Source organism: Salvelinus fontinalis, chromosome 2 (assembly GCF_029448725.1).
Source record: "Salvelinus fontinalis isolate EN_2023a chromosome 2, ASM2944872v1, whole genome shotgun sequence".
Classification (NCBI taxonomy): Eukaryota; Metazoa; Chordata; class Actinopteri; order Salmoniformes; family Salmonidae; genus Salvelinus; species Salvelinus fontinalis.
This window is the reverse complement of record NC_074666.1, coordinates 39,630,601-39,646,334: the sequence shown is the minus strand read 5'-3', so window position 1 is coordinate 39,646,334 and position 15,734 is coordinate 39,630,601. Positions and strand designations below refer to the sequence as shown.

The 15,734-nt window shown below is 44.1% G+C and overlaps 1 protein-coding gene across 1 annotated transcript; it reads left to right on the top strand.

Annotated features, from left to right (window-relative positions):
* The first annotated feature begins 9,964 nt into the window (after positions 1-9,964).
* polr2j (RNA polymerase II subunit J) lies at positions 9,965-12,274 on the top strand. The gene is made up of 4 exons (XM_055874552.1): positions 9,965-10,127; positions 10,709-10,798; positions 10,893-11,067; positions 11,708-12,274. Exons 1-4 carry the CDS (start codon positions 10,075-10,077, stop codon positions 11,741-11,743), a joined length of 354 nt encoding a protein of 117 aa, XP_055730527.1. The 5' UTR covers positions 9,965-10,074; the 3' UTR covers positions 11,744-12,274.
* Positions 12,275-15,734: the final 3,460 nt, after the last annotated feature.

Here is a 15,734-nt window from a genome sequence, read left to right as displayed (position 1 = left end):
GCTCTTATGGGATAAATGACACACCCTAACTTGACTTTTTGGGGGTAAAGACTCTGCATCAAAACTCAGCAGGACAGACAGTGTCTTCTCTGTTTCACCACACTCTCCACTAGGTCTGTGTCGCACCAAATGGCAGGTGTCACAGACACCAGGAATCTTCCATTTCAGTTGATCCTCCACAACACTTCCACACCCCAGTTATCACTCCTTTCAACTGCACCCTGCGTCGGAGAGGAAATCAAGTCACAGGTCTTGTCCCGAGGCGCGTGGTGCGGAGACACTACAGAGTGGTAGTGTAAAACTACAGAGTGGTGTTGGAACAGTAAACACCAGAAAGCGTTTGAGGAGCTCAAGGCATTAATCATGCATGCTCCAGTACTGAGGTTCTGTGATGAAGAGCGCAAAACCAAAATCTTAGCAGATGCTTCTAAAGCAGGTTTAGGTGCAGTGTTGTTACAGCAGTATGGCACTAAATGGTGCCCAGTTGCATATGCCTCCAGGGCTCTGACAATTTCTGAGTGTAACTATGCTCAAATTGAGAAAGAAACATTGGCACTGTCATATGCATGTCAGAAATTCCATGTGTTTTTCTATGGCTAACACAGTATGGGCCGAAACAGATCATAAACCTTTGGTTACTTTTGCAAAGAATGGTCAAGGGTACAGAGACGGTTTCTAAAACTTCAGAAATATGACTTGCAACTCGAGTACAGGCCAGGGAAAGAATTGTTAGTGGCAGACACATTGTCCAGAGCTTTTGACAGCTCAGAACCAAACCAGATATACTAGCAGGATGAGGCCATACATGTAAACCTTATCAGAAAGAGTTGCCCAGTCTCAGATGAAATGTGGACAGTTATTTCACGTGCTACTGCAGAAGATGAGTGTTTGCAAAAGGTGATTCAAGCCATAACATGCGGGTGGTCTGTACAAGTTATACCATACCCTCATGTTCAATACAGGTATGAGCTATCTGTACTTAATGGAATTCTCTTCATCTGTTCAAGAATTGTGATACCAAGTGTGTTACAGAAAAACATGCTGATCAAAATAGGGATGGAAAAGTTCTGGCCCAAGATGAAAATTCTGGCCCAAGATGAATGCTAATATAGAGCAGATAGTCAGAGTCTGTGAAACATGCCAGAAATACAGGTCAAAACAGAGCAAAGAGACAATGTGGGTTGAGGAAAAAGAGGTATTGAGATCATGGGGCAAAGTAGGAATACATCTCTTTTCTCTTGAGGGCAAGAACTATGTTCTACTGACAGACTATTACTCTCATTACCCAGAGATGGCTTTGCTGAAGAACACTACTGTTAGTCAGGTGATAACTCACAATGAGTCATTCTTTGCTCGTCATAGGGTCGCATAGGTAGTCGGTACAGACAACGCCTCACAGTTCAGTTTTCAGTGATTTTGCAAAACTGGAGAGTTCAATCATGTTACATCTAGCCCACTGTACCCACAGTCTAATGGGTTCGTCGAAAACAGTTACGAAACAGTGAAACTACTGCTTAAGAAAGCTCCCGACTCAAAGACAGATCCGTATCTAGCTTTGTTAAACTACAGGGCTACTCCACTAAAACATGGTGTCTCCTGCAGAGCTGTTGTTCAACAGGAAACTCAAAACTAGGTTGCCAGTACTCCTAGAAACAGAGAACGATGACAAGGTCATTCTTAACAAACTGAGAAAAAGGAGTGAACAGAAAAGGTACTATGACAAAGAGTCCAAGGTGCTCAGTGCCCTCAGTCCAAATGATAGGGTGAAAATGTATGTTTTTCAGCGGCAGGGACTGGGACATGGTCAGTATCGAGGCAAAGATGAACGGAGAAAAGTACAGAGAGTTCCTTGATGAAAACCTACTCCGGAGAGCTCAGGACCTCAGACTGGGGGCGAAGGTTCACCTTCCAACAGGACAACGACCATAAGCACACATCCAAGACAATGCAGGAGTGGCTTCGGGACAAGTCTCTGAATGTCCTTAAGTAGCCCAGCCACAGCCCGGACTTGAACCTATCAAACATCTCTGGAGAGACCTGAAAATAGCTGTGCAGCAACACTCCCCATCCAACCTGACAGAGCTTGAGAGGATCTGCAGAGAAGAATGGGAGAAACTCCCCAAACACAGGTGTGCCAAGCTTGTGGTGTCATACCCAAGAAGACTCAAGGCCATAATTGCTGCCAAAGGTGTGTCACGGCCATCAAAAGGTGGAGACCAAGGCACAGCGTGGTAAGCGTACATTCTTCTTTATTAAAAGAACGAACACTGAACAAACGAACAAAATAAGAAAACGAACCGTGAAGCTAATATGGATAGTGCAGACAGGCAACTAAACATAGATCAAGAACCCACAAAACCAAAAGGGAAAATGGCAACCTAAATGTGATCCCCAATCAGAGACAACGATAAACAGCTGCCTCTGATTGGGAACCAATTCAGGCCCCCATAGACCTACATATACCTAGACTACCAAAACCCCTAGACATACAAAAAACCCTAGACAATACAAAACCAGCATACCCACCCTAGTCACACCCTGACCTAACCAAAATAATAAAGAAAACATAGATAACTAAGGTCAGAGCGTGACAAGGTGCTTCAACAAAGTACTGAGTAAAGGGTCTGAATGCTTATGTAAATGTGGATTTCTGTTTTTTATTTTTAATACATTTGCAAAAATTTATAAAAACCTGTTTTTGCTTTTTCCTTATGGGGTATTGTGTGTAGATTGAGGAGGGGTAAAAACTATTTAATACATTTTAGAATAAGGCTGTAATGTATTTTTTTTGTTTGAAAAAGGGGTCTGAATACTTTCCGAAGGCACTGTATGTAGGAACTCTAGAGGAGTTCAAGAGCAAAAGAGTCAGTCCAGCAGTGTGTGTTGGCTCTAGGCCACATCTACCCTCAGGGAGAGGATTTCCTGGTCTCAACCTGGCTAAAGAAAGAGCTCTCCCCTTGGCTGACCAGTGAGGTTCATAATGTACAGACGAGAAGGTACAGCTGCCCTCCAAATGGAATGTTTTCAGCACTTTGACTTTGCCTCTATCACAATAACTTACATTCCAACACAATGGTGAAGAACTCCACTTGGAGTTCCTAAAAACGGACCCCCTGGACGCATTCTGCAGCAATATGCCATCCCATCTGGTTTGCGCTTAGTAGGACTATCATTTGTTTTTCAACAGGACAATGACCCAACACACCTCCAGGCGGTGTAAGGGCTATTTGACCAAGAAGGAGAGTGATGGAGCACTGCATCAGATGACCTGGCCTCCACAATCAACCGACCTCAACCCAATTGAGATGTTTTGGGATGAGTTGGACCGCAGATTGAAGGAAAAGCAGCCAACAAGTGCTCAGCATATGTGGGAACTCCTTCAAGATTGTTGGAAAAGCATTCCAGGTGAGGCTGGAATGCAAATGTAACGGTCCTGACCTGTTTTATGTTGTTTTTGTATGTGTTTATGGTCAGGGCGTGTGTTTTGGGTGGGCAGTCTATGTTTTCTGTTTCTATGTTGGTTTTGGGTTGCCTGGTATGGCTCTTAATTAGAGGCAGGTGTTTTGCGTTTTCCTCTAATTAAGAGTCATATTTAGGTAGGGTGTTCTCACTGTTTGTTTGTGGGTGATTGTCTTCCGTATCTGTGTTATGTTTTGCACCATACGGGACTGTTTGGTTGTTCGTTCGTTTTGATGTAGTCTGTTCCTGTCCGTGAGTTTTACGTTTAGTTAGTTAAGTTCATGTTCAGGTTTCGTCTACGTCGTTTTCTTGTTTTGTAATTTTGTAAAAGTGTTTGTTTTCGTGTGCCGTCGTTACGAATAATGAGATGGCTTATTTCCCTAATGCTGCATTTTGGTCTACTGATCCTTCTCTCCTCTCCTCATCCGAGGATGAGGAGAACGACAGCCCTTACAGAATCACCCACCACGCTAGGACCAAGCGGCAAGGGAAAGCTCAACGGAGTAAGGGACAGGAAAAGAAGGAGCAATGGACTTGGGACGATATATTGGACGGAAAAGGTTGCTACACATGGGAGGAGATCCTGGCTGGTAGGGATCGCCTCCCATGGGAACAGCTGGAGGCACTGAGGAGAGCAGAGGCTACCGGAGAAAGGAACCGGAGTTATGAGGGAACGCGTCTGGCACGGAAACCCAAAAAGCCCGTAAGTAACACCCAAAAATTTCTTGGGGGGTGGCTAAGAGGTAGTGGGCCAAGGGCAGGTAGGAGACCTGCGCCCACTTCCCAGGCTTACTGTGGAGAGCGGGAGTACGGGCAGGCGCCGTGTTACGCAGTAGAGCGCACGGTGTCTCCTGTACGAGTGCATAGCCCAGTGTGGGTTATTCCACCTCCCCGCACTGGTAGGGCTAGATTGGGTATTGAGCCAGGTGTCATGAGGCCGGCTCAACGTGTCTGGTCTCCAGTGCGTCTCCTAGGGCCGGCATACATGGCACCTGCCTTACGCATGGTTTCCCCGGTTCGCCTACATAGGCCGGTGCGGGTTATTCCACCTCCCCGCACTGGTCGGGCAACCGGGAGTATTCAACCAGGTAAGGTTGGGCAGGCTCAATGCTCAAGAGTGCCAGTACGCCTTCAAGGTCAGGTATTTCCGGCGCCACCTCCCCGCCCCAGCCTAGTACCTACAGTGTCTACACTACGCACTAGGCTACCAGTGCGTCTCCTGAGCCCTGTTCCTCCTCCACGCACTCTCCCTGTAGTGCGTGTATCTAGCCCGGTGCCTCCAGTTCCGGCACCACGCACTAAGCCTCCTGTGCGTCTCCAGAGCCCTGTACACACTGTATCTTCTCCCCCTACTAATCCTGATGTGCTTGTCCTCAGCCCGGTGTCACCAGTGCCGGTACCTCGCATCAGTTATAGAGTGGGCTTTGAGAGTACAGTGTGCCTTGTCCCTGCTCCCCGCACTAGTAGGAAGGTGCTTATCCTTAGCCCGGTGCCTCCAGTTCCGGCACCACGCACCAGGTCTACAGTGCGCCGTATCCGGCCAGAGCCATCCGTCTCACCAGCGCCATCTGAGCCATCCGTCTCCCCAGCGCCATCTGAGCCATCCGTCTCCCCAGCGCCATCTGAGCCATCCGTCTCCCCAGCGCCGTCTGAGCCATCCGTCTGCAATGAGCCTGCAAAGCCGCCCGTCTGCCATGAGCCTGCTAAGCCGCCCGTCTGCCATGAGCCTACAGAGCCGTCTGCCAGACAGGAGCCGCTAGAGCCGCACGCCAGACAGGAGCCGCTAGAGCCGCCCGCCAGACAGGATCTGCCAGAGCCGCCAACCAGACAGGATCTGCCAGAGCCGCCAACCAGACAGGATCTGCCAGAGCCGCCAACCAGACAGGATCTGCCAGAGCCGCCAACCAGACAGGATCTGCCAGAGCCGCCAGCGAGCCATGAGCAGCCAGAGCCGTCAGAGAGCCATGAGCGTCGAGAGCCGTCAGCCTGCCATGAGCGTCGAGAGCCGTCAGCCTGCCATGAGCGTCGAGAGCCGTCAGCCAGCCATGAGCGTCGAGAGCCGTCAGCCAGCCATGAGCGTCGAGAGCCGTCAGCCAGCCATGAGCGTCGAGAGCCGTTCAGTCAGGATCTGCCTGAGTATATCAGCCGGGACCTGCCCCTTGTCCCGGTGCTGCCCCTTGTCCCGGTGCTGCCCCTTGTCCCGGTGCTGCCCCTTGTCCCGGTGCTGCCCCTTGTCCCGGTGCTGCCCCTTGTCCCGGTGCTGCCCCTTGTCCCGGTGCTGCCCCTTGTCCCGGTGCTGCCCCTTATCCCGGTGCTGCCCCTTGTCCCGGTGCTGCCCCTTGTCCCGGTGCTGCCCCTTGTCCCGGTGCTGCCCCTTGTCCCGGTGCTGCCCCTTGTCCCGGTGCTGCCCCTTGTCCCGGTGCTGCCCCTTGTCCCGGTGCTGCCCCTTCTCCCGGTGCTGCCCCTTCTCCCGGTGCTGGCCGTTCATTTAGGGGATGTTAGTTTTAGGGTGGTCATTGGGAGGGGAAGACAGAAGCGGGGAGTGACTATGGTGGTGTGGGGACAGCGTCCAGAGCCTGAGCCACCACCGTGGTCAACTGCCCACCCAGACCCTCCCCTGGACTTTGTGCTGGTGCGCCCGGCGTTCGCACCTTGAGGGGGGGGTTCTGTAACGGTCCTGACCTGTTTTATGTTGTTTTTGTATGTGTTTATGGTCAGGGCGTGTGTTTTGGGTGGGCAGTCTATGTTTTCTGTTTCTATTTTGGTTTTGGGTTGCCTGGTATGGCTCTTAATTAGAGGCAGGTGTTTTGCGTTTTCCTCTAATTAAGAGTCATATTTAGGTAGGGTGTTCTCACTGTTTTTTTGTGGGTGATTGTCTTCCGTATCTGTGTTATGTTTTGCACCATACGGGACTGTTTGGTTCGTTCGTTTTGATGTAGTCTGTTCCTGTCCGTGAGTTTTACGTTTAGTTAGTTAAGTTCATGTTCAGGTTTCGTCTACGTCGTTTTCTTGTTTTGTAATTTTGTAAAAGTGTTTGTTTTCGTGTGCCGTCGTTACGAATAAAGAGATGGCTTATTTCCCTAATGCTGCATTTTGGTCTACTGATCCTTCTCTCCTCTCCTCATCCGAGGATGAGGAGAACGACAGCCCTTACAGCAAAGCTGTCATCGAGGCAAAGGGTGGCTACTTTGAAGAATATAAAATATATTTTTATTTGTTTAACTTCTTGCCGCACGGATTCCAAAAAGTATCCGTAATGTTCGTGGAAACATGTCAAACGTTTTTTATAATCAATCCTCAGGTTGTTTTTAACATACATAATCGATAATATTTCAACCGGAAGGTAACCTATTCAATACTACAGAGAAAGAAAATGTCAGGCTACATCTGTCGCGCGCAGGAACTAATCAAAGGACACCTGACGCGTTTTGAAAAATCTCACTCATTTTTCAAAATAAAAGCTTGAAACTATGTCTAAAGCCTGGTCTCAGCCTGAGGAAGCCATTGGAAAAGGAATCTGGTTGATACCCCTTTAAATGGAGGGGCAGGCAACGGAACAAGGATTTTTCCAAATAAAAGGCCCTTCCGGGTTGGATTTCCTCAGGTTTTCGCCTGCAAAATAAGTTCTGTTATACTCACAGACAATATTTTGACAGTTTTGGAAACTTTAGTGTTTTCTATCCTAATCTGTCAATTATATGCATATTCTAGCATCTGGACCTGAGAAATACTCCGTTTACCTTGGGAACGTTATTTTTCCAAACATAAAAATTCTGCCCCCTAGCTGAAAGAAGTTAACACTTTCTAGGTTACTACATGATTCCATGTGTTATTTCATAGTTTTGTCTTCACTATTATGACACAATGTAGAAAATAAAGAAAAACCCTTGAATGAGTAGGTGTGTCGAAACATATCCATTGATGCTTGAAGAATATAACTTATAGATTACTCATGAGCCTAGTTCAACTGTCACACTCCATGTGAACCCAAAATATAATCTTGTTTTTCTCTAATGTTTGTAAACATTGTAAATGCAAACAAACACTGTATAGCCTCATGATTAAAATAATAATTTTGATATCATGGTCAGTCCTTGCATCCATAGCTCTCTCTATTAAACTGAGAATGGTTACATTTCTCCAGGGCCATCCCTTAGCTTTTTACCAAAACATGGGCGGGGCGGTGGTTTGTTATTGTTTCATCTGTGAATTTGTACTTTAAACAGCAGAATATTATCAAGATATCAAAGTGTCACCAACAAAAAGGTTAACAATAGGCCTATAGCAAATGCAGCATATGGCATACATTTTTCACATGTAAATAGCACTTTTCAGTAGTGTTCAAAACATACCATTCCATGAGCGCAGCATGTATTTTTCAACTCGAATCAATGAGCCCAATCAGTCCTCCATGACAACAAAATCATAAACAAAAGAGTAGGGCTGGCTAATAAGTCCTTAGTTTTTTGGTTATGTTCAGGTAAAACAATTTGCTAATCTATACTTCCATATTTCCAAGTCCTTTTCTTGAAGATCAAGGGGTATAACATTTATTTGAATGACTGGAATTCTGATAGAGTTTGGTTTTTAATGTAAAGATATAATTTAATCGTATTATTATATGTAGTAGAAAGCAATGGGTTATTTTTATTTAACTAGGCAAGTCAGTTAAGAACAAATTCTTATTTTCAATGACGGCCTAGGAACAGTGGGTTAACTGCCTTGTTCAGGGGCAGAACGACAGATTTGTACCTTGTCAGCTCGGGGATTCGATCTCGCAACCTTTCGGTTACTAGTTCAACGCCCTAACCACGAGGCTACCTGCTACCCCACAGGTTAGAAGAAGCCTACATAACCAACCCATAAAGTAAAATGTAACATCCATATGTGGCCAGCTATGTAAACTTTAACACTGATTTATCCTTCAATAGATGTTGTTCAATTGGTAACATACATTTTTGGCTTCTTCTAATGCCGCTTAAGGGGAAAGTAATCTAAAAGTATCTGGATGTAATCAGATTACGTTACTGTGTTTGGGTAATCCAAAAGTTACGTTACTGATTACTATTTTGGACAGGTAACTAGTAACTGTAAAGGATTACACTTAGAAAGTAACCTTCCCAACCCTGCAGGTAATTTACAGCTATAGTAGGAGGGAATGACAACCCCTTCCCAAAACCTACCTGTTGGGCCACTCCTGCTATTTCCTGCTCCATTTCCTTGAGCAGCTTCCTACCAATCTCGCTCAGGTTGGTGATAGGGTCCAGATAAGGGCTGCAGTGGTATAAGAAGTATTCCACAGCAGGCGGAGAAAAAATGACATGGACAGGGCTGGGAGGAGTCAAAGGCCTTGGGACATCCTTTGGGGAGGGAGGGAGGGGCCACAGCAGAGGGCAGGGCCAGAGTGTAACGGCAGCCTTCCTCCTCTTCACGAGAAGAGAAGGTGTAGCAAGGATCGGACCAACACGCAGCGTAGCCAGTGCTCAACATGTTTAATTACAAAACTGTGAACACTTACAAATAACAAAATAATAAATGTGGCAAACCGATACAGTCCTAACTGGTGCAGAGAAACACAAAGACAGGAAACAACCACCCACAAACCCCAACACAAAACAAGCCACCTATATATGATTCCCAATCAGAGACAACACAAAACACCTGCCTCTGATTGAGAACCATATTAGGCCAAACATAGAAACAGACAAACTAGACACGCAACATAGAATGCCCACCCAGCTCACGTCCTGACCAACACTAAAACAAGCAAAACACACAAGAACTATGGTCAGAACGTGACACATAGGGCTTCATCCAGGGTCTGCGGTGCTGAAGTCACAAGAGGTGAGAGACCAGTCATGCCAGACACAGGACCAGAGACCTTCCCTGGGCTCTGTAGGACCAGAAACAACAAACAAACTATCAGGACAGTGCTATGTTATAGACAATCTCTAGATATACTGTATAACTACTTCATAACACATTGCAGATGTGACTACACTCAATAAGTAGGAGTAACTTACAAAGCTCTGGACAGAGTTCTTTTTCTCAGGCTTGAGGATTCTGCTCTCACCTATGGTGGCCTGCATTTCTGCCATGCTCTCTATCATTTCGACCATCTCTCCAGTGCATTTCTTGAAGGCCACTTTTAACTTTTTGAGGTCATTCAGCCAGCTGTCCAGGCCTACTGCCTCAAGATCCCCTTCGCTGCAGTTTCTCTTCATCACTTGGATCAGTGCCCTTACCTCCATGCCTATCCTCCCTTTGTCCTCCCTATTCATCTCTTTCAGGTTCTCCTCCTTCATCGTCCCATGCACTTCTCAATCCAGAATCTGAAGCATCACTTAGTCGTCTTCTGATTCTCTTTTTGAGGTACAGGTTGGTGTCCAGACCGTCATTGATAAGGGCGCTATAATTTCAATGATTTCACTCATCAAGACGCACAGATCTTGTATGAAGACCTTTATTTTGAAAACCCTTGATAAGAAACGCTACCGGAAGTTAGTCCCACCAGCTATTGAGTCCCTCATTCAATAATTGTGTTGTGTATGTTCGCTGTTTCTGCATTCTTATATGCAACTACGTAGATAACTAACGTTAACTAACTGTTCAAATATGAACGCGCCACCGGCATTCGAGTCATTTCTGTTGTTTGAAGGGGAAAAGAAGTACGTTTTATACATATAGCTAGATAGCTACTGTAACATATTACCTGATCCCTTGCTGACGTTCAGATAGCTAGGATTAGCTCATTTAGCTATTGTTTTTCTGGTTTAGGTTAGCTAGCGATCATAGTTAACTGCCAGGTAAGGAGGTATCTGAACCATAATCTGGGTTTACAGAAGACGTTGAATATGGCGATTCTCAGAAGAGAATCCCAGATTCTGGTTCAGGAAGTAGCTAGATAGGTAGCATGCTACAACATATCATATTTGATAGCCTAGTAGCTAGATAGGTAGCATGCTACAACATATCATATTTGATAGCCTGACAGTTAGCTAGTATGCTATGTTTGTGCGTTGCCAGTGGCTAAAGAATAGTAACTAGGGAAGTCTGTCAGGCATTATCAGCTAGCAAATTCGCGTCTACTGGCTACCAGAGTTATATAGTTATGGCTTTGTTGCCTACTATATTTTAGCTCAATTCAGCATAAACTAGCTAGCTAACTTACACGCCACAATGCTTGGTCTGCCATTACCACTGAATATGAATCTGAAAGTGAAATACTCTTACAAAAAAATGTTTTTAGAATCACAATCATCAAGGACACAAAAGTCCCTAACGCCTGCCTCTTCACGTTGAACAAAGAGGATCACACGCTTGGTAACATCATCAGACAGTGAGTGCAATTCTTGAATTTTATTGTGATTCTTGTCTAATCAATGATAATTGCAAAGTTCCTCAATCATAACTAAAATGTATTGTATTTGCAGACAACTTCTGAAAGACCCCCAAGTGCTATTTGCTGGCTACAAGGTCCCTCATCCTCTGGAGCACAAGATTGTGATCCGTGTTCAGACCACACCAGACTACAGTCCTCAGGAGGCTTTCACTAATGCCATCACTGACCTCATCAGTGAGCTGTCCTTGTTGGAGGAGAGATTCAGGGTGAGTACATGAGATACCGTCATCATCACATCTCTTAATCGGTACATTTCGTGGAACAGTTCTACTGTAGCGAACTGTCAATATATAATATTATATGGTTTGTCCTCTATACTAGAACTGGTTGTGGAAAATATTATTCTTTGACAAAAATGTATGTACGCCAGGGGAAGTTGCAGAGGGGAGGACTGCTCATTATAATGGCTGGAACGGTGCGAATGGCATCAAACACATAGAAACCATGTGTTTTGATTATTTGATACCATTCCACCTATTCCGCTCCAGCCATTACCTCGAGCCTGTCCTGTGATGTACGCGCTAACTACATTTCCAACAACCTTTGCTTAGTAATTTACCTGAAACACTCATCTGCAATACTATTTGGATTAAAACGTTGTGTGTGACTCACTTGGTAGAGCATGGCACTTGCAATGCCAGGGTTGTGAGTTGGTTTCCCATGGGGGACCAGTATGAAAATGTATGCACTCACTACTTTAAGTTGTTCTCGATAAGAGCATCTGCTAAATGACTAAAATGGAAATTTATTTTTGAAAAATAATAATAATACAAATTAGTGAGTATAGACCTACTTGATCAGCAGAATGTGTAACTACTAAATTCATATCTCTCAACTTTGTTTCAGGTTGCAATTAAAGACAAGCAAGAAGGAATTGAATGAGGATTGGTGCATAATGTTGGGAAAGAAGATTTCACTTTGAAGATCACATTTTATTTGACCAGGATTCTATAAAATGACTCTGTTTTGGACTTACTGCCATGCTAGGCACAGCATGGCCTCTGTATACAAAGTACTGAATGGCGTTTTGAGTGAGTTTTCATTCGAGAATACGGTAACATATTTGCAAGAATGGATGTAATTGTATCTGTTAAATAATACTTTTTTCACACACACTGAAACATAAGGAAATTGGTGATTTGATCATATAGTGGATTGGTTAATTCAAAACAGAATCACATGTTGTTTTACTCATTTGAATTCAATACTGTAGTTTGTTAGGTATGTGCTGAAAGATGACAAGCATGGTTTAAAAGTTTATTTAATGGAAATATTTTGCATGATATCCATTCCTGTTAAATGCTTTAATTTTACAATGCCCGACATGCTCCTTATTTGGCCCTATATTTTCTGAGAATAATAGTGTGTCATGAACATTTAAGGTTTGTTTTTCAATAAATCATTCTTGTAATATTTATTTTCATGTAACGTTATAGCCAGCCCCCCAATAGGTTTGTCACTAGTTAGCACTGCCACAAAGTCAAAATAGTCTATCCTAACTTAATGAAAACAAAAATGAGCTTTTTGGTCTTCATTTAAGTTTCAGGTTAGGCAGAAGGTTAGCAGTGTGGTTAAGTTTGGGTTAAACATAGAATTTTAAGAAGAAACATTTTAGAAATAGGCAGGGTTTATGACCGTGGCTGTGTTAACTAATGATATAGAGCTCGCCAGCTTGTCCTAAAAAACGGAAATTAGTTACCTCTGTTTTTTTCATCCATTCCTATGGGGGAAAATAATGGGGTTTTGGGATGAATGCCAAAAGTAAGGTCTGAGGGCAACACAGGCTTAGGTCTTATACGTTTTGTTCTATGAGATATCGGTCCATTTACAAATTTTATTTAATTTGTCACATGCGCCGAATACAAAAGGTGTAGTAGACCTTACCGTGAAATGCTTACAAGCCCTTAACCAACAATGCAGTTAAGAAAATATTTAGTAAAAAACTAAAGTAAAAAATATTTTTTAAAGTTACACAAAACATTGAGGCTATATACAGGGGGTACCGGTACCGAGTCAATGTGCAAGGGTACAGGTTAGTCGAGGTAATTTGTACATATACAGCGCATTCGGAAAGTATTCAGACCCCTTGACTTTTCCACAAAGTTACCTTACAGCCAGCCTTATTTAGAACGATGGAATTGTTATTTTCCCTCAATCTACACACAATACCTTATAATGACAAAGCAAAAACAGGTTTAGACATTTTTGCAAATGTATTCAAAGTAATAAAAAAAACACATTTACATAAGTATTCAGACCCTTTACTCAGTACTTTGTTGAAGCACCTTTTGCAGCGATTACAGCCTCAGGTCTTCTTGAGTATCACGCTACAAGCTTGACAAACCTGTATTTGGGGAGTTTCTCCCATTCTATGCAGATGCTCTCAAGCTGTCAGGCTGGATGGGGAGCGTTGCTGCACAGCTATTTTCAGGTCTCTCCAGAGATGTTTGATCGGGTTCAAGTCCGGGCTCTGGCTGGGCCACTCAAGGACATTCAGAAACTTGTCCCAAACCACTCCGGTGTTGTCTTGGCTGTGTGCTTAGGGTCGTTGTCCTGTTGGAAGGTGAACCTTTGCCCCAGTCTGAGGTCCTGAGCGCTCTGGAGCAGGTTTTCATCAAGGATCTCTCTACTTTGCTCCGTTCATCTTTCCCTCGATCCTGACTAGTCTTCCAGTCCCTGCCGCTAAAAAACATCCCCACAGCATGATGCTGCCACCACTATCCTTTACCGTAGGGATGGTGCCAGGTTTCCTCCAGATGTGATGCTTGGTGTTAAGGCCAAAAAGTTCAATCTTGGTTTAATCTGACCAGAGAATCCTTTTTCTCATGGTATGAGAGTCCTTCAGGTGCCTTTTCGCAAACTCCAAGCAGGCTGTCATGTGCCTTTTACTGAGGAGTGGCTTCCGTCTAGACACTACCATAAAGGCCTAATTGGTGGAGTGCTGCAGAGATGGTTGTCCTTCTGGAAGTTTCTACCATCTCCACAGAGGAACTCCAGAGCTCTGTCAGAGTGACCATCGGGTTCTTGGTCACCTCCCTGACCAAGGCCCTTCTCCCCCGATTGCTCAGTTTGGCTGAGCGGCCAGCTCTAGGAAGAGTCTTGGTGGTTCCAAACTTCTTCCATTTTAAGAATGATGGAGGCCACTGTGTTCTTGGGGACCTTCAAAGCTGCAGAATTTATTTTGGTACCCTTCCCCAGATCTGTGCCTCAACACAATCCTGTCTCTGAGTTCTATGGCAAATTCCTTCAACCTCATAGCTTGTTTTTTGCTCTGACATGCACTGTTAACTGTGGGACCTTTGACAGGTGTGCCTTTCCAAATCATGTCCAATCAATTGAATTTACCACAGGAGGACTCCAATTAAGTTGTAGAAACATCTTAAGGATGATCAATGGAAACAGGATGCACCTGAGCTCAATTTTGAGTCAAATAACAAAGGGTCTGAATACTTATGTAAATAAGGTATGTTTTTATTTATTTATATAAATTAGCAAACATTTTTAAAAACCTGTTTTCAACTGGCAGCTTCATTATATAGTACCCCCAAAACTGTCGGTTTGGTTGTTATTTTGTGATGTCATAAAAAAAATTATAAAGGAAATTTGGTTTAAACTTTGAATCTCAACACGAGGTAGAGACGATAAAGTCACCTCCCGGACAATCACTGGTACGGCTGATTAGCAGTCTAAGTTAAAGTATCTAGAAAAGGGAATTTAAGTGGGAACATTCTGCTACTCTTCTCAAACCACCGTAGTACGCGACTCTCATCACCCCACTCGGAACCATCTACACGGCTTGCTTACCTACCTTCATAGAAGCATCTTCCAGATTGAATGGAAGTAGAATAAACTCTGTAGTTCTGTTCAGGACTATATGACAAGATACTGGATGACTGCAGAGGAGAACAGTAGAAGAGGAGTGAGGACCCCTTTTGGACAATCAGAGCCTTACAAGCGTGCTGCGAAAAGGCCCAACAATACACGGCAATCAAAGGCATTTCCACGTAAATACATTCATGATTTCTTACTCCAAGCGGGTGCCGGTTTGTGTGCAAAGTATAAGTGAGAGTAGTTTCAAAATGTACTCATGTTAAGTGTGGCTTTCTCGCCCTCTCCATGTCTTTTTTAACAAGCAGCCATATCGTTGTCAGTCTGCTAGGGACCTTTCTATTGCATTAAGTGTGTATGTTTATCCTGTGTTACCATTTAGTTAGCTAGTAAATAAATAATTAAACCAATTTGTGTAGTACTGGACCATAAGTAAGGCTCAGGTTTTTGCAGATGCAAGGTTATGACTGTTCAGAATGATGATATGATACAAGGTTATGATTAATAAGTTGACTGTTTATGGATGTGATAGGTAAAGACCTTTATAGTTTAATTCGGGAGATGGTAACTCTTTAAAGAACCGCTCTCGTGGTGCCCCAAATACTAATGAGTTAATTGTTAGATTATTCATTTAAATCGGGTAACAATTAAACATAGTTAGTTGATTAGATTAGTAAGTCATCAGATTAATGAAAGTAAAGTTGCGACAATTACCACCCCCAGCGTGTCTGCCATCGACCCCCACCTGGATGACAGCTGTCCGTGGGGTTAGCGTCTGGACACCGTCGCCTTACCAAAAAATGGTGCAGTTTTGAAACTGCAGTGTCTGCAGTCGACTGTGGTATTTTGGGCGCAGTAATTGCAGCATACTGCAGTTATACTGATATCTTTTTTTAGTAAGGGTCAAGCTGCTCTTGTCTATTAATGTTCTGTATTATGTCATGTTTCATGTTTTGTGTGGACTCCAGGAGTGGTTAAGCAATTCCTGCCACAGAGGTACTTATTAGTGAAACTTTTTATTAAAGTGAAGTTTACTCCAAAACCT